The sequence below is a fragment of the Oncorhynchus gorbuscha genome, linkage group LG22 (assembly GCF_021184085.1).
Source record: "Oncorhynchus gorbuscha isolate QuinsamMale2020 ecotype Even-year linkage group LG22, OgorEven_v1.0, whole genome shotgun sequence".
Taxonomy (NCBI): domain Eukaryota; kingdom Metazoa; phylum Chordata; class Actinopteri; order Salmoniformes; family Salmonidae; genus Oncorhynchus; species Oncorhynchus gorbuscha.
The window spans coordinates 4,722,340-4,741,481 of NC_060194.1; the positions used below are offsets into that span (position 1 = coordinate 4,722,340).

At 44.0% G+C, this 19,142-nt stretch overlaps 1 protein-coding gene across 1 annotated transcript in view; it reads left to right on the forward strand.

Annotated features, from left to right (window-relative positions):
- The first annotated feature begins 11,805 nt into the window (after nt 1-11,805).
- The window catches only part of klhl18 (kelch-like family member 18), a 55,882-nt gene continuing 48,545 nt past the window's right edge, over nt 11,806-19,142 (forward strand). Inside the window, exons 1-2 of the mRNA XM_046322281.1 lie at nt 11,806-12,012; nt 15,640-15,770. Of these exons, the coding sequence (XP_046178237.1) occupies nt 11,878-12,012; nt 15,640-15,770 (266 nt within the window). The 5' untranslated portion in view covers nt 11,806-11,877. The remainder of the gene's footprint in view (nt 12,013-15,639; nt 15,771-19,142) is intronic.

Here is a 19,142-nt window from a genome sequence, read left to right on the forward strand (position 1 = left end):
TGGCAGGCTGTTAGCCAGCCTGCCAGCTTAGTGGAGTCTGCCACTAGCACAGTCAGTGATGTCAGCTCAGCTATCCCCATTGAGACCGTGTCTGTGCCTCGACCTAGGTTGGGCAAAACTAAACATGGTGGTGTTCGGCTTAGCAATCTCACTAGGATAAAGACCTCCTCCATTCCTGACATTATTGAAAGAGATTGTGATACCTCACATCTCGAAATAGGGCTACTTAATGTTAGATCCCTTACTTCAAAGGCAGTTATAGTCAATGAACTAATCACTGATCATAATCTTGATATGATTGGCCTGACTGAAACATGGCTTAAGCCTGATGAATTTACTGTGTTAAATGAAGCCTCAACTCCTGGTTACACTAGTGACCATATCCCCCGTGCATCCCGCAAAGGCAGAGGTGTTGCTAACATTTACGATAGCAAATTTCAATATACAAAAAAAAAGACGTATGTCTTCTGAGCTTCTAGTCATGAAATCGATGCAGCCTACTTTTTATAGCTACTGTTTGCAGGCCTGCTGGGCCATATTCCTCATTTAGTTCCCTGAATTCCTATCGGAACTTGTTGTCATAGCAGATAATATTCTAATTTTTGGAGACCCACTCCAAAAGGCTTTCAGAGCCATCATCGACTCAGTGGGTTTTGTCCAACATGTCTCTGGACCTACTCACTGTCACAGTCATGCTCTGGACCTAGTTTTGTCCCATGGAATAAATGTTGTGGATCTTAATGTTTTTCCTCATAATCCTGGACTATCGGACCACCATTTTATTACGCTTGCATTTGCAACAAATAATCTGCTCAGACCCCAACCAAGGAGCATCAAAAGTCATGCTATAAATTCACAGAAAACACGAAGATTCCTTGATGCCCTTCCAGACTCCCTCTGCCTACCCAAGGACGTCAGAGGACAAAAATCAGTGAACCATCTAACTGAGGAACTCAATTTAACCTTGCGCAATACCCAAGATTCAGTTGCACCCCTAAAAACTAAAATTAATTTCTCATAAGAAACTAGCTCCCTGGTACACAGAAAATACCCGAGCTCTGAAGCAAGCTTCCAGAAAATTGGAACGGAAATGGCGCCACACCAAACTGGAAGTCTTCCAACTAGCTTGGAAAGAGAGTACCGTGCAGTATCGAAGAGCCCTCACTGCTGCTCGGTCTTCCTATTTTTACAACTTAATTGAGGAAAATAAGAACAATCTGAAATTTCTGTTTGATACTGTCGCAAAGCAAACTAAAAAGCAGCATTCCCCAAGTGAGGATGGACTTCACTTCAGCAGTAATAAATTCATGAACTTCTTTGAGGAAAAGATCATGATTATTAGAAAGCAAATTACGGACTCCTCTTTAAATCTGCGTATTCCTTCAAAGCTCAGTTGTCCTGAGTCTGCACAACTCTGCCAGGACCTAGAATCAAGAGAGACGCAAGTGTTTTAGTACTATATCTCTTGACACAATGATGAAAATAATCATGACCTCTAAACCTTCAAGCTGCATACTGGACCCTATTCCAACTAAACTACTGAAAGAGCTGCTTCCTGTGCTTAGCCCTCCTATGTTGAACATAATAAACGGCTCTCTATCCACTGGATGTGTACCAAACTCACTAAAAGTGGCCGTAATAAAGCCTCTCTTGAAAAAGCCAAACCTTGACCCAGAAAATATAAAAAACTATCGGACTATATAGAATCTTCTATTCCTCTCAAACATTTTAGAAAAAGCTGTTGCGCAGCAAATCTCTGCCTTCCTGAAGAGAAACAATGTATACGAAATGCTTGAGTTATGTTTTAGACCCCATCATAGCACTGAGACTGCACTTGTGAAGGTGGTATATGACTTTTTAATGGCATCAGACCGAGGCTCTGCATTTGTCCTCGTGCTTCTAGACCTTAGTGCTGCTTTTGATACCATCAATCACCACATTCTTTTGGAGAGATTGGAAACCCAAATTGGTCTAAACGGACAAGTTCTGGCCTGGTTTAGATCTTATCTGTCGGAAAGATATCAGTTTGTCTCTGTGAATGGTTTGTCCTCTGACAAATCAACTGTACATTTTGGTGTTCCTCAAGGTTCCGTTTTAGGACCACTATTGTTTTCACTATATATTTTACCTCTTGGGGATGTCATTAGAAAACATGATGTTAACTATCACTGCTATGCAGATGACACACAGCTGTACATTTCAATGAAACATGGTGAAGCCCCAAAATTGCCCTCGCCTAGAAGCATGTGTTTCAGACATAAGGAAGTGGATGGCTGCAAACTTTCTACGTTTAAACTCAGACCAAACAGAGATGCTTGTTCTAGGTCCCAAGAAACAAAGAGATCTTCTGTTGAATCTGACAATTAATCTTAATGGTTGTACAGTCTCAAATAAAACTGTGAAGGACCTCGGCGCTACTCTGGACCCTGATCTCTCTTTTGACAAACATATCAAGACTGTTTCAAGGACAGCTTTTTTTCCATCTACGTAACATTGCAAAAATCTGAAACTTTCTGTCCAAAAATGATGCAGAAAAATGAATCCATGCTTTTGTTACTTCTATGTTAGACTACTGCAATGCTCTACTTTCCGGCTACCCGGATAAAGCACTAAATAAACTTCAGTTAGTGCTAAATATGGCTGCTAGAATCCTGACTAGAACCAAAAAATTTGATCATATTACTCCAGTGCTAGCTTCTCTACACTGGCTTCCTGTCAAAGCAAGGGCTGATTTCAAGGTTTTACTGCTAACCTACAAAGCATTACATGGGCTTGCTCCTACCTATCTCTCTGATTTGGTCCTGCCATACATACCAACACGTACGCTACAGTCACAAGACGCAGGCCTCCTAATTGTCCCTGGAATTTCTAAACAAACAGCTGGGCTTTCTCCTATAGAGCTCCATTTTTATGGAATGGTCTGTCTACCCATGTGAGAGACGCAGACTTGGTATTAACCTTCAAGTCTTTACTGAAGATTCATCTCTTCAGTGGGTCATATGATTGAGTGTAGTCTGGCCCAGGAGTGTGAAGGTGAACGGAAAGGCTCTGGAGCAATGAACCCCCCTTGTTGTCTCTGCCTGGCCGGTTCCCCTCTTTCCACTGGGATTCTCTGCCTCTATCCCTATTACAGGGGCCGAGTCACTGGCTTACTGGGGCTCTCTCATGCCGTCCCTGGAAGGGATGCGTCACCTGAGTGGGTTGATTCACTGATGTGGTCATCCCCCCCTTGTGTTGTGCCATGGCGGAGATCTTTGTGGGCTATACTCAGCCTTGTCTCAGGATGGTAAATTGGTGGTTGAAGATATCCCTCTAGTGGTGTGGGGACTGTCCTTTGGCTAAGTGGGTGGGGTTATATCCTTCCTGTTTGGCCCTGTCTGGGGGTGTCCTCGAATGGGGCCACAGTGTCTCCTGACCCCTCCTGTCTCAGCCTCCAGTATTTATGCTGCAGTAGTTTATGTGTCGGGGGGCTAGGGTGAGTTTGTTATATCTGGAATGCTTCTCCTGTCCTATTCGGTGTCCTGTGTGAATCTAAGTGTGCATTCTCTAATTCTCTCCTTCTCTCTTTCTTTCTCTCTCTCGGAGGACCTGAGCCCTAGGACCATGCCCCAGGACTACCTGACATGATGACTCCTTGCTGTCCCCAGTCCACCTGGCTGTGCTGCTGCTCCAGTTTCTATTCTAACCACCTATGCTTCCTCTGTTATGCAGATGGGCACAAGCATCAGGAATGTCCTCGCACTTCATTGGTAACTCCCGTCGCTCCATCAAGCGGCAACACGTTCACACCGGCAGGGAAAACTAGCTGGCCCGCACGGGGTGGGGGCAAGTACTGGGCCTTGTGAGGTGCCCCAATCCGATAGTGTTGTAGAGTCAATATATTCAAGTGTTTGTGATGAAGTCAAGTCGAACGAAAAAGTAATTATGCAAAATACACAGAGAGTGGTCCACAATGATGAACTCTTCTATACTAGTGTGTTACTGGAGGATGTTATAGAGGTGAGCGCTATGATTGACAGCGGTTCTATGGCATGCACATTGAGCTCAACAGTGGTGCCACGCCTTGAGAAAGCAGGGGTGCTCAAGCGTGGCTCTCTCAGTCCGACTGAAGTGGTGGTGGTTGGCTGCGGGGGGTTGAAGACCAAGCCTGCAGGTGTGTGTGAATGGAATCTGTCTGTGTATGGCAGCAGTGTCTCTGTTCCTGTTCTAGTAGTGGATGGCCAACGTGATGAGCTCATCCTAGGCAGCAACGTGATAAAACACCTCATCAGGGAGCTGAAGACGACCGGTGACTCATCATCTGAACACAATGGAGATGACAAACTGTTCCGTCTGCTGGCTAATCAAATCAAATCAAATGTATTTATATAGCCCTTCGTACATCAGCTGATATCTCAAAGTGCTGTACAGAAACCCAGCCTAAAACCCCAAACAGCAAGCAATGCAGGTGTAGAAGCACGGTGGCTAGGAAAATCTCCCTAGAAAGGCCAAAACCTAGGAAGAAACCTAGAGAGGAACCAGGCTATGTGGGGTGGCCAGTCCTCTTCTGGCTGTGCCGGGTGGAGATTATAACAGAACATGGCCAAGATGTTCAAATGTTCATAAATGACCAGCATGGTCGAATAATAACAAGACAGAACAGTTGAAACTGGAGCAGCATCACAGTCAGGTGGACCGGGGACAGCAAGGAGTCATCATGTCAGGTAGTCCTGGGGCACGGTCCTAGGGCTCAGGTCCTCCGAGAGAGAGAAAGAAAGAGAGAATTAGAGAGAGCATATGTGGGGTGGCCAGTCCTCTTCTGGCTGTGCCGGGTGGAGATTATAACAGAACATGGCCAAGATGTTCAAATGTTCATAAATGACCAGCATGGTCGAATAATAGTAAGGCAGAACAGTTGAAACTGGAGCAGCAGCATGGCCAGGTGGACTGGGGACAGCAAGGAGTCATCATGTCAGGTAGTCCTGGGGCATGGTCCTAGGGCTCAGGTCAGTTGAAACTGGAGCAGCAGCATGGCCAGGTGGACTGGGGACAGCAAGGAGTCATCATGTCTGGTAGTCCTGGGGCATGGTCCTAGGGCTTAGGTCCTCCGAGAGAGAGAAAGAAAGAAGAAGAGAATTAGAGAACGCACACTTAGATTCACACAGGACACCGAATAGGACAGGAGAAGTACTCCAGATATAACAAACTGACCCTAGCCCCCCGACACAAACTACTGCAGCATAAATACTGGAGGCTGAGACAGGAGGGGACAGGAGACACTGTGGCCCCATCCGAGGACACCCCCGGACAGGGCCAAACATCTCTAATGTAGAGAGATGTAGAGAGACACTGTGGCCCCATGCAGGAACATTTAGTCTGGGGCCGGTTGTGTACGCCTCAAAATGTATCCGCGGGCAGTGCAGTCGTTATTGAGCCTACGAGGGCACGCTCAAGACCGAAAAACATTCTAGTGGGGAGAACAGTAGCGAAATTGTGGAGCGATGGCTGGGTCCCTGTCAAAGTTATCAATCCCTCACCAAAGCCGATAACAGTGAGACGCAATGCCAAGATAGCGGACGTTTTTCCTTGCATGGCATTAGAAGACTTTGACACTGACTATATAGATGGGCCCACTGCCGAACCAGTCCCCCTGGTGCAGCAGGTACACAAAATGGATGACAATCAAGACTTTGACAATGGTAGTGGAGATAGCTTGACCATTGACAGTGCCGTAAAACCGCACAGAGTGACAAGTGAGATGTTGCACGAGTTAGGGCTAGGTGACATTGACATTGCGTCCACAGTGTAAGGCCAGGCTAGTTCAGCTAATAGCCCGCTACGAGAGTATCTTCTTCCGGAACAAACTAGATTGCGGGAAGGCTACTGGATATGTCCATCGCATCAGACTCAGTGACACTAAGCCTTTTAGGCTATCTTTACCGTAGGCTCTCCCCTAACCATTATGACAAGCTCAGGCAGGCCTTGGATGAGATGGAAGAGCGAGAGATAATCAGGACATCCAGCAGTGAGTATGCCTCCCCGCTCATGCTGGTCTGGAAGAAGTCTGGCGATCTGAGACTGTGTACAGACTTCCGATGGCTCAATGCTCGCACCGTAAAGGATGCTCACCCTCTACCTCATCAAGCTGATGCTCTGGCGGCCCTGGGTGGCAATGCCTTCTTCTCTACAATGGATTTGACCTAAGGCTACTACAATGTGGAGGTACATGAAGAAGACAAAAAGTTTACAGCCTTCACTTCTTCTTTTGGGTTATATGAATATAACCGTCTTCCACAAGGACTATGCAATAGCCCAGCTACATTCATTAGGATGATGTTGAGAATCTTTTTTGGGAATCAACATTTTTCTAGCCTTCTATGCTACCTGGACGATGTGCTGGTTTTTGCCCCGACTGAAGAACTTGGATTGCAACGCCTGGAGTCAGTTTTTGAGCGTCTCAAGGCCCATAATCTGAAACTATCTCCAAAGAAATGCCATTTCATGAAGAGGTCAGTGCGGTTCTTGGAGCTTGTCATCAGTGAAGGAGGTGTGGCCACAGAACCAGAAAAAGTGAAGGCTATTGCAGGGATGACAGAGAAGGATCTCATGGAGGATAACACGGACGTGCCCTCCCAGGGGAAGATTCGGTCCTTTCTCGGAATGATAGTTTATTACCAGCAGTTCATTGAGGGGTGCTCCACCATCGCTAAGCCACTGCATGGGCTAACAACTGGGACGAAGGCACCACGCCATGGGAAAGGCAAGAGGAAAAGAGGAATACATAGAAAACTCACAGCAGCAGACTGGACTGGTGACTGCAAACATGCCTTTAGTCAGTTGAAACAAGCTCTCCTCGATCAGGTCATGCTAGCCCACCCTGATTTTAGTAGACCTTTCTTGCTGTCTGTAGACGCATCTAGTAATGGATTAGGTGCTGTCCTCTCCCAAGTGCCAAAGGATGGGTCTGCAGGCAGGCCCGTAGCATTCGCTAGCAAATCTCTTACTTATGCACAGTCAAAGTATCCTGCCCATAGGTTAGAGTTGTTTTGCTTTACGCTGGGCCGTCTGTGAGAAGTTTAGTCATTGGCTAAGGGGCAAGCCTTTTACTGTATGGACAGACAACAACCCATTAATGTATATTCTGTCCAAGCCCAAATTATACGCCTGTGAACAGAGATGGGTTGCTAAACTTGCTCCATTCGAGTTTGACATAAAGTACATCCCCGGTCCCAAAAATGTCATTGCTGATGCACTCAGTAGACAGCCATTTGTGCAGCCGAGCACTCTCCACCGTATCACAAGGCTTCCATACAAGGCCTTGCTGGAAGAAGCTGCGGGAGTACGTGCTGAGAAGGTGCAAGATGTGGTCCGCTGGTCGAACCACCCTGTTACAGATACAAGTATCCTGTGTGTGTCAACAATCATCAATCAGAAGACACACCTCCTCCTGTTTCCTACCCAATCACAGTTCCTTTCCCTTGGTTTAAAAACCCCATCAGTTGTTTGCTCTAGAGCTCAATCGCTCTGTAAATGCCATGTCTGTAGGTCTCTCTGTTTCACCCTCTCTTTGTGTATTGAGCTATCTTTTGTTTGAGCACCTCCATTAGCACTTTGTCATCCCCTGTGAGTATTGTTTTTGGTTATGGTGTTTGTTTGTTTGCTGGTGGGAAAAGGGGAAACCAAGACATGTCACCCATGGGCATACACTACCCGTAGGTGAACTTTGTTAAATACACTAGTTAGAACTGGGTGGACCACCCACTGTATTTTTGGTTAGTTAGTTAGCTGTTGTTAAAGTAGGCTAGTCTAGCTTAGGGGTGTTTTTGAATACTTATTGTTTCTTTCCTTGGGTCCAGCTCAGCCCCTTTTCCTGCTCCCCCCATTACCGTGTGTTTTCAAATAAACCTTCAGATTGACAGTAGATTTCAGTTGTCCTGGTTATTTCGTTCACACTTTTACTTTGTCACTATTAGAATTTGCTTGAGTTATGTTACGAGTCTCATTACCATCCCCCCTAGACTGTCGGGCCAAAAGGGATTCGTAACACACCGATTCGACCTTGAAAGCTGCTCACCGTCAATTGAGGCAGATGTCTGTGAAATTTTCATGGACTGCCAAACTACCTCCTATCCTTCTCCTGGTTCTCTGTCAAAGGAAGTGGTGTCAGCAGGCCTGAAGTCGCAAGAAGAGGCTGGTCTACAGAACTGTGCGCTGCTACTGCCTCAGCTCACTCAGTCACTGGTGCCATCTGAGATGTCAGATGTGAGAGTGCTGTCCCTTGACGACCTGATATCAAAGCAGCGCCAGGATGATGCACTCGCCAGAGTTGTCTTCTACATGGAAAGGGGACGTAGACCTTCTAGGAAGGAACGTGGCCATGAAACGATCGAGGCTCTGCGGATTCTGAAGACCTGGGAGAAGCTCACTCTGAAAATGGGTGTACTATATCGTTATCAAAAGTTTGCTGTCAAAGAAGAAGATGTACCAGTATGTAGTTCCCACCTCCATGAAGGCGACAGTTTTGAAGGGTGTCCACGATGAAGCCGGTCATCAGGGGCAACAGTGGACGTTGTACTTTACAAGACAGAGGTTCTTCTGGCATGATCTGGAGTCGGATGTGAGAGAGTATGTCAAGACCTGCAAGAGGTGTGTGTTCAGTAAGGCCCCCGAGCCAGAGGCCAGAGCTCCACTGGAGAACATCATCACGACTGAGCCCCTCGAGTTGGTGTGTGTGGACTTCTGATCTGCGGAAGACTCCAACAACAAGTCCTTGGATGTTCTGGTCGTCACTGATCATTTTACTAAGATGGCCCATGCCTTCTTGTGTCCGAACCAATCAGCTAAAGCAGTGGCCCTTCAGCTGTGGAACAACATCTTCTGTGTGTATGGTTTACCTCGTCGTATCCACTCTGACCAAGGGGAAAACTTTGAAAGTAAATTGATTGCTGAGTTGTTGAGTGCTGCAGTAGTCCAGAAGTCGCACACAACTCCCTACCATCCGATGGGGAACAGGGGAGTCGAAAGGTTCAATAGAACGCTGGGAAACATGATCAGGGCTTTCCCTACGAGAGCGAAGCACAGGTGGCCCCAGAAGCTGAAGTCGTTGACCTTCGCCTACAACTGTACAGTCCATGAAACCACGGGCCACGACCCTTTCCAGTTGATGTTTGGGAGACTCCCACGTCTGCCTGTCGACATAATGTTTGGTACTGTGCTACAAGACTCAGCTGTTGTAGACTATGACGAGTACATCAAGTCCCTGACGAGAGACCTGAGGGAGGCCATGGAGACGGTACAGGTGTCGGCAACCAAACAGCTGAAGAGGCATGCGGGCCTCTACAACAGGAAGATCAGAGGAGCTCCAGTGGAGGTAGGTGATCGGGTGCTACTGGCGAATAAGGGTGAATGTGGAAAGAGGAAGCTGGCGGATCATTGGGAGAACAACCTCTATATTGTTACGGAGAAGAATAGCAACATCCACATCTTCAAGATCCAGAACATGTCGACTGGCCAGGGGGAAACGGTCCACCGTAATCTGATAATGCCTGTAATCTTCTTGCCTCTCCCTGACACTGCCTTGGAGACACCGAATACAGGAGACCTTGAGGATCAGAGTGAGGAGATGGAGGACTCATCCATGAACGATATACCAGAAATGGACATCGGTGAGAGGACTAGTGTGTGGGTATCAGAACAGACCTCGGAGGAAACACAGTCGGAGCCCTCTGAAAAAGAGACCCCAGATGTGCTGGAAGATGGGCCACTGGCGAGGGACCCTCAGAACTCACCACATTCTGAGGGTGCCACTGGTGGCACAAGCATGTCAGATCTACCCTTTGGAGAAGAAATGTCCGAACTCTCTGAGGAAGAAAGGCATTCTGAAGATGCCGCTGGTGGCACAAGTTCCAGCAACAGTCACAGAACCCTTGACCTTGACTACCCTTCGACTGTGGATAGTGACCCACCAATGTTGGTTGTAGTTGAACAGGTTAAACGTAATGATAACTCTGTTAGGACTGTCAGGTCAGGGGCTGGTCGGGTTAGGAAACGCCCAGTGAGACTCATTGAGACTATGCAGACACAGAGGGTTTTTCATACAGAATTCATTACAGTACCTGTGTGGGTGTAGGATTAGAATCCAAGTCTGTAGCCACCCCCCCCTCCAACATTTTTTAAAACTTAACTTTCAAGAGACCCCATTGAGGTAATGGGTCAGAGGTCATGTAGGCCAAGGTTTTTCTGTCTGAGGTTCTAATTGTCACTGAGTGTACTGAACATGTAACAGGCAAGTTTTCCTATTGGGTCTTTGAATTCCCCTAATTCTCTTTAGAGAATAGTCTTTGCACTGGAATGTTTAGTGAGATATGTATTGCAAGGTATTGCATACCTCATTTTGTTTCTTTATAGTATACAAGTGTAATTCAGCAGGGGAGAATGTAACAGGGTTGGTTATGTTTCCACTTGCCTCTAAAGAAATGTTTATTTAATGTTCAAGCATTCTTATTGGTTAGTTCAACTCTGACAATAAGGTGTGTTGTGATTGGCCCCGCTTGCAGATAGGGGAGATCAAGAACGTCAGGTCTCCCCAGTATGAAAATGTGATGCAAGGGGTAGGTCACGTTCTGAATACTGTTTTCTATTATCTATTTTACAATGTGTACAAGTTTGCTGTACGTTACTGATTTATACATGTGTGGGTATATGGTACCTGTTAGGGATTGAGGGGCTTTCTGGGATGTGCTTTGGCATATGATTGCTGTAAATCAGTGTGTTAGCTAGCATACACCGATGTAACGGTCACATAAACCACTGCTAACACAGTTGTCTTCATGCTACAGATTTTGCCATCGACAGCCATCAATACCGTTCAGCCCTGCACAACTAACGTGCTGTTTCCCATTGAACAACAGAAATAAATGCTCAACTGGGACCACTGGCCGAAGTGATTTATTTTGAGAAAACACAACGCATGGAGAGTACATTATATACATCTGTTACATTTACATATCAGCAAAAGTGTGTCCCCCTACTCTACAGTCATAATACATGTTTACTGCTAATTAGAGTTTACGCAGTTCCAACATAATCCAAAGGATGGTAGCCTAAAATCCCAATCCTACTATATTGCACTACCCAGAACATTATTTCATGCAAAACATTAATTTGTGGTCTAGGTTGCCATCCTTTGGATTATTTTGAAACTGCACAGTGTTCACGGCATTCACATTAGTTAGCAGCAATATGACCAATATCAACATAAGGCTCTTTATTGTCAATCAAATAGTGTAAATGGTTTATGAAAACATTGCAACAAAATAATGATTAAAAATACTTTGCCAACAATTTAGTTAATCTAGTTAAGCATTTGCAATTTGTACTTGCTAATAGATTTGTATAAACGTTATTATAACAGCAGTTACGCAATTACCTAACACCATATTATATGGGTTTATTGACCACAATCTACTGAGTTTTTCCAGGTAGAATAGTTCTCTCTACAACCCAATCTGTATCCCATGTACAGTCTATTACAGTGTATTGCATTTGGGCTGAAAATTTGCTGGGTTGAATCCCTGAGCAGACAAGGTAAAAATCTGTCGGATCTGCCCTTGAGTAAATCAGTTAACCCCCATACAATTAAGAAGGCCCCCTGCACCTCTCAGATTCAGAGGGTTTTGGATTAAATGCAGAAGACACATTAAAGTTGAATGAAATTCACATGGCAGTTTTGAAATGCAGGCTTTTATTTTGAAGGTTTCCATATTACCATACAAATACGCGTCATAATTTGCGTTGCTGGCAGAATACTAGTGGATTGGAGAATAATTCCTACTACGGTGTCTCGAGTGGGTCAGTTCGCCCATTGTTAGGCGTTTTCATTATTTCCCTTTTCCTCAAATGACGATGGGTGATATGATATATGAAGAACTGGAGGATTTGATGCATTTTTCAGTCCACGATTTACCAGGTCGTGGATATGCTGTTATGGAGGAGATCAGAAGGCAAGGGAAACTCTGCGATGTCACCCTGAAGGTAATGTGTGGAGTTAGCCTAGTAGCTCGCCAGGCGCACTACAGTAACTTAATTTGAGAAAATAGCCAGCCGGCTAACTAGCTATCAATAGAATTGAGGCAAGCTAGCTAAATAACTTTAACTTTAAATATATGAATGTATAAATAACTTTAGCTAGCTGCAGAGGCTTCTATTTGTACATATATAAAGATCTAGCCTAGGTAAGTTATTGGCTAAGCAGCATAGCTAGCTACTGTAGCTACTGACCGTAAATATATGAATGTATACATCGCGATTATCGTGCCAATTGAGTAACGTTAGTTATCTAACACATTTAGCCCTTCCCTTTCACATGTCATGGTAGTTTTATCCACGATTTGGCCGCCCAGCTTGCTAGCAGACTGTAGAGAGAACTACTGTTAGCACCTACTGAAGTCTACGTTACTGGCAATGCTGCAAGGTAAACCTTTTGTTTGTGTTTGTTGCTGTGATGGCGAAGCAGCACACTAATTGGGTGTACGTTTACCTAAAAACGTAAAGGTCATCTTCACTTGACTGTTTGGTTTTTTGGGGAAACTCACCCCTGGTGCCTAAGCTAGCTGTAGTAAGACTTGGCCAACTGCTTACTAATACACAGCCCTGCTGAATTAGAATAATATAACGTAGCTAGTCAAGTATGCCTTGTTTTCAGACAACTATGGATTTACTGACCATTGTTATTTCAGATTACGGTATTCTTGAATCAAATTAACATGACTAACCAGCCATTGCCCGCATCTTCACAAACCTCGAGCTGACTGTTAATTGTCCTAAAAATCTGTGGCTAAAACACCTGCAGCATCACCTAAACGTTCACATTGCATGTGGTCAGTTGGACCTTTGTCAGGGAACAGCAGTTATATATTCGCTCTTCAGGCCCTCCCACGTGATGCACCTGTCCTATTAATAAGCACCATCATTATGATAAGCTGCTGTGTGCTGTCCTGGAGCCTAGATATCTACCGGACCATATTCTGAAGGGAATTTCATCTTTATCTGTAACTCATCACCTCCATCACTCTGGCTTCCATTAGTGCACTTTCTCTTTAACAAGACCTGCCCTACATGAAGGCGACTTCATATGCCTTGACCTTGGTATTGGTTAGGCATAACAGTCAGTGTACCCACCTCATGCAAGATGTCTCTTTTTGATTTTATAGTTTTTCATATAAAATAAACACACATTTCTCAAATAAGTAGCCCGATGAACAGTGGTAGGAAAAGTACCCAATTGTCATACTTGAGTAAAAGTGTATATATACACCTTAATAAAAAGTTACTAAAGTAAAGGTCACTCAGTAAAATACTACTTAAGAAAAAGTCTAAAAGTATTTGGTTCTAAATATACTTAAGTATCAAAAGTAAATGTAATTGTAAACATTTCGTAAAAGTGTAAATCATTTCAAATTCCTTCTATTAACCAAAGCAGGTGGCACCATTTTCTTGTTTTTAAAATGTATGGATAGCCAGGGGCACTCTCCAACACTCAGACATCATTTACACAAGGTGCATTTGTGTTTAGTGAGTCCGCCAGATCAGAGGCAGAAGGGATAACCATATGTTGTCTTGATAAGTGCGCGAATTGGACCATTTTCCTGTCCTGCTAAGCATTCACAATGTAGCGAGTATTTTTAGGTGTCACGCAAAATGTATGGAGTAAAAAGTACATTATTTAATTTAGGAATGTAGTGAAGTAAAAGTTGAAAAATATAAATAGTATAGTACAGATACCACAAAAAATTACTTAAGTAGTACTTTAAAGTTTTTTTACTTAATTAAGTACTTCACACCACTGATAATGAATACAATAGGCTATAGTCTTATGTTGGTGTCGCAAGGGGAAAGCAATGGTTAAAGGTGACATTAAGTTCTGATTACAGTTGAAGTTGGAAGTTTACATACACCTTAGCCAAATACATTTAAACACAGTTTTCTACAATTCCTGACATTTAATCAGAGTAAAAATTCCCTGTCTTAGGTCAGTTAGGATCACCACTTTATTTTAAGAATGTGACGTGTCAGAATAATAGTAGAGAGAATGATTTATTTCAGCTTTTATTTCTTTCCTCATTCCCGGTGGTTCAGAAGTTTACATACACTCAATTAGTATTTGGTAGCATTGCCTTTAAATGGTTTAACTTGGGTCAAACATTTCAGGTAGCCTTCCACAAGCTTCCACAATAATGAGTCTTTTTGTAGGCCTCCTTGCTCGCTCACGCTGTTTCAGTTCTGCTCACACATTTTCTATAGGGTTGAGGTCAGGACTTAGTGATGGCCACTCCAATACCTTGACTTTGTTGTCCTTAAGCCATTTTGCCACAACTTTGGAAGTATGCTTGGGGTCATTGTCGATTTTGAAGTCCCATTTGCGACCAAGCTTTAACTTCCTGACTGACATCCTGAGATGTTGCTTCAATATATCCACGTAATTTTTTCCCCCTCATGATGCCATCTATTTTGGGAAGTGCCCCAGTCCCTCCTGCAGCAAAGCACCCCCACACCATGATGCTGCCACCCCCGTGCTCCACGTTTGGGATGGTGTTTGGCTTGCAAGCCTCCCCCTTTTTCCTCCAAACATAACGATGGTCATTATGGCCAAACAGTTCTATTTTAGTTGCATCAAACCTGAGGACATTTCTCCAAAAGGTATGATCTTTGTCCCCATGTGCAGTTGCAAACCGTAGTCTGGCTTTTTTATGGCAGGTTTGGAGCAGTGTCTTCTTCCTTGCTGAGCGGATTTTCAGGTTATGTCGATATAGGACTCATTTTACTGTGGATATAGATACTTTTGTACCTGTTTCCTCCAACATCTTCACGTGGTCCTTTGCTGTTGTTCTGGGATTGATTTGCACTTTTCGCACCAAGGTACGTTCATCTCTAGGAGACGGAACGCATCTCCTTTCCTAGCGGTATGACCGCTGCGTGGTCCCATGGTGTTTATAATTGCGTACTATTGTTTGTACAGATGAACATGGTACCTTCAGGTGTTTAGAAATTGCTCCCAAGGATGAACCAGACTTGTGGAGGTCTATAATTTTTTTCTGAGGTCTTGGCTGATTTCTTTTGATTTTCCCATGATGTCAAGCACTGAGTTTGAAGGTAGGCCTTGAAATGCATACACAGGTACACCTCCAATTGACTCCAATGATGTCAATTCGTCTATCAGAACTTCTAAAGCCGTGACATCATTTTCTGGAATTTTCAAAGCTGTTTCAAGGCACAGTCAATTTAGTGTATGTAAACTTCTGACCAACTGGAATTGTTATACAGTTAATTGTAATTTAAATAATCTGTCTGTAAACAATTGTTAGAAAAATTACTTGTCATGCACAAAGTAGATGTCCTAATCAACTTGCCGAAACTATAGTTTGTCAACACGAAATTTGTGGAGTGGTTGAAAAATGATTTTTAATGACTCCATCATAAGTGTATGTAAACTTCCGACTTCAACTGTATTACAATTCTCTGAAATTAATGCACTTCAGGTGGGCTTGATTTAGCTCGGAGTATGCACCCTTTTGATGCTATTCTGTTTGTTCCATTCTACCGTATGGAACATGTATTTGAGCCATGTCTGGACTAAATCACTTGCTTGTATCGCCCTTACAGGTTGGAGACCACAAGTTCAGCGCCCACAGGATTGTTCTGGCTGCCTCCATCCCTTACTTCCATGCCATGTTTACAAATGACATGGTAGAGTGCAAGCAAGATGAGATTGTAATGCAAGGGATGGACCCTAGGTAAGGCCTCTATAGCCTACTCACTCAGCAGCACTGAGAGTGGAGGCTGTTATAGCAGCAAAGGTGAAACATCTCCATATTAATGCCCATTTGGAAAGAGATGTTCGAGGGACAGGTGTATTGGCTGGACCAGAAACAACCCATCACCTTAGCCAATATTAATCATTCTAATAACACATTTAAAATCAGTTACAACGTTATTATCGCCTTTTGAAAATGAATCGCTGAAGTCGTGCACACAGGATGTTTCAAGTTATGTAAGTGCGTTATTTTGACAATTCACACATTTTCTGCTGATCACCTAACAATGCAAACCATGTTCAACAAAGTAGGCTTCTTCTGTAAAATGGACCTGTTTTAAAGATGCACTATGCAGAAATTGCTCCGCCATTTCCTGGTTGCAAAAATTCTAATAGTTCACCTAATTTCAGTCAGTGACAAAACAAGTATAATGTAGAGAATCATTGCACAATCTAAACCGCTGTGAAATATTGTGTTTTCAGCTGAATATTGTGTTTTCAGCTGAATATTGTGTTTTCAGCTGAATATTGTGTTTTCAGCTGTTTGAAGCTGGTGTACAAAACCGAAAGTAAAAGATGCAAAAACTAAAAGGAAGACCTGGAAGCATAGAAATAGCACACATGGAACATACCTACCACTTTTTAAACTTGCTTTCAATGAGAACGACAGATCTAACTTTAAATTTGGTCGGGTCACCTAAAAGTTACATATTGCAGCATTAAGTTGATTCGCTCCGCGAAGCACCTGCAACCCAATGAAAATGTATGCGTACCTGTATGAAACAATAAATAAAATGGTATTTGTCACCAGTGAAATGCTTACTTACAAGCCCTTAACCAACAATGCAGTTCAAGAAATAGATTTAAGAAAATATTAACTAAATATGCTAAAGTTAAAAAAAATCAGATCTATCAAAAAGTAACATGACAGTAACATGAAAGTCTGGTCCTTCTGTAGCTCAGTTGGTAGAGCATGGCGCTTGTAACGCCAGGGTAGTGGGTTCGAGCCCCGGGACCACCAATACGTAGAATGTATGCACACATGACTGTAAGTCGCTTTGGATAAAAGCGTCTGCTAAATGGCATTTATTATTATTATATTACATTTACATAACAATAACGAGGCTATATACAGTGGGTACCGGTACCGAGTCAATGTGCCAGGGTACAAGGTAATTTGTAAAGTGACTTAGAGCATAGATAATATACAGCGAGTAGCAGCAGTGTAAAAACAAAGGTGGATGGGGGGTTCAATGTAAATGGTCCGTGTGGCCATTTGATTAGTTTAGTTGTTCAGCACTCTTATGGATTGGGGGAAGAAGCTCTTAAGGAGCCTTTTGGTTCTAGACTTGGTGCTCTGGTATCGCTTGCCGTGCGGTAGCAGAGAGAACAGTCTATGACTTGGGTGACTTGAGTCTTTGACAATTTTTAGGTCTTGGATGTCAGGAAGCTTGTCCCCAATGATGTACTGGGCTGTACGCACTACTCTCTGTATTGCCTTCCGGTCAGATGCCGAGCAGTTGCCATACCATGCGGTAATGCAACCGGTCAGGAAGCTCTTGATGGTGCAGCTGTAGAACTTCGGGGGACCCATGCCAAATCTTTTCAGTTTCCTGAGGGGGAATAGGTTCATCATTGTCGGTGATCAGGCCTACCATTGTTGTGTCGTCAGCAAATTTAATGATGGTGTTGTGCTTGGCCAACCAGTCGTAAGTGAACATGGAGTACAGGAGGGGACTAAGCACGCACCCCTGAGGGGCCCCAGTGTTGAGAATCAGCTTGCCTCAAAGCGAGAATACAAGGGAATTAGCTCGTCCGGTAGGCTTGCGTCACTGGGCAGCTCGTGACTGTGTTTCCCTTTCTAGTCTGTAATAGTTTTCAAGCCCAGCCACATCCGACGAGCATCAGAGCCGGTGTAGTAGGATTCAACCTTAGTCCTGTATTGACGCTTTGCCTGTGAGGGTTCGTCTGAGGGCATAGCAGGATTTCTTATAGGTGTCCGCATTCGTGTCCCGCTCCTTGAAAGCCAAAACTCTAGCCTTTAGCTCGGTGCGGATCTTGTCTGTAATCCATGGCTTCTGGTTGGGGTATGTACGTACAGTCACTGTGGGGACGACGTCGTCGTCGATGCATTTATTGTTGAAGCCGGTGACTGAGGGGGAATACTCCTCAATGCCATTGGATGAATCCTGGAACATATTCCAGTCTGTGCGAGCAAAACATTCCTGTAGCTTCGCGTTCACGTCATCTGACCACTTCTGTATTGAGTCACTGGTACTTCCTGCTTTAGTTTTTCTTGTAAGCAGGAATCAGAAGGATATAATTATGGTCAGATTTTCAAAATGGAGGGCGAGGGATGGCTTTGTATGTGTCTCTGTGTGGAGTAAAGGTGGTCTAGAGTTTTTTTTTCTCTCTCTCTCTCTGGTTGCACATGTGACATGCTGGTAGAATTTAGGTCAAACGGATTTGGTTCAACATGTTCTTGTTTGCTTATGCCCGTATACAGCTCGTTGAGTGCGGTCTTAAATCCTACGACACCAGCTTTGACGCTCGTCGTATGTGACTGGGCTTGAAAACTATTGTGGACTGTGGTGGTAAATAGACAGCTGTGAATAATATATATGTGAACTCTCATGGTAGATTGGTCTACAGCTTATCAGGAGGTATTCTATCTCAGGCGGTCAATACCTCGAGACTTCATTAATATTAGACCTTGCGCACCAGCAGTTATTGACAAATAGACACACACCCCCACCCCTCGTCTTACCAGACGTAGCTGCTCTGTCGTGCCAAAAAATGGAGAAGCCAGCCAACTTTATATTATCTGTGTCGTTATTCAGCCAAGTCTCGGTGGAACATAAGATATTACCGTTAATATCTCGTTGGTAGGATAGACTTGGTCGTACATCGTCCAGTTTGTTTTCCAATGACTGCACGTTGGCCAAAAATACAGAGGGTAGTGGTGGTTTACTCACTCGCTGACTAATTCTCACAAGGCACCCAGACCCCGCCCCCTGTATTTCCATCTTTTCTTCACGTGAATGACGGTGATTTGGGCCTTGTCTCCAGGAAGCAGTATATCCTTCGGACTCATTAAATAAAATATCTTTACCAGTTCGATGTGAGTAATCGCTGCTTTGATCTCCAGAAGCTCTTTTCGGTCATAAGAGATGGTAGCAGCAACATTATGTACAAATTAGTTTTAAAAATTGCGAAAAAACAAACAAAATAGCAGAGTTGGTCAAGGGCCCGTAAAACAGCACCATTTATAATTATTACAATCCATTTGTTAAGTCTCTGGATTCATACCCCCGCACACTGACTCGGTACCAGTACTCCCTGTATATATAGT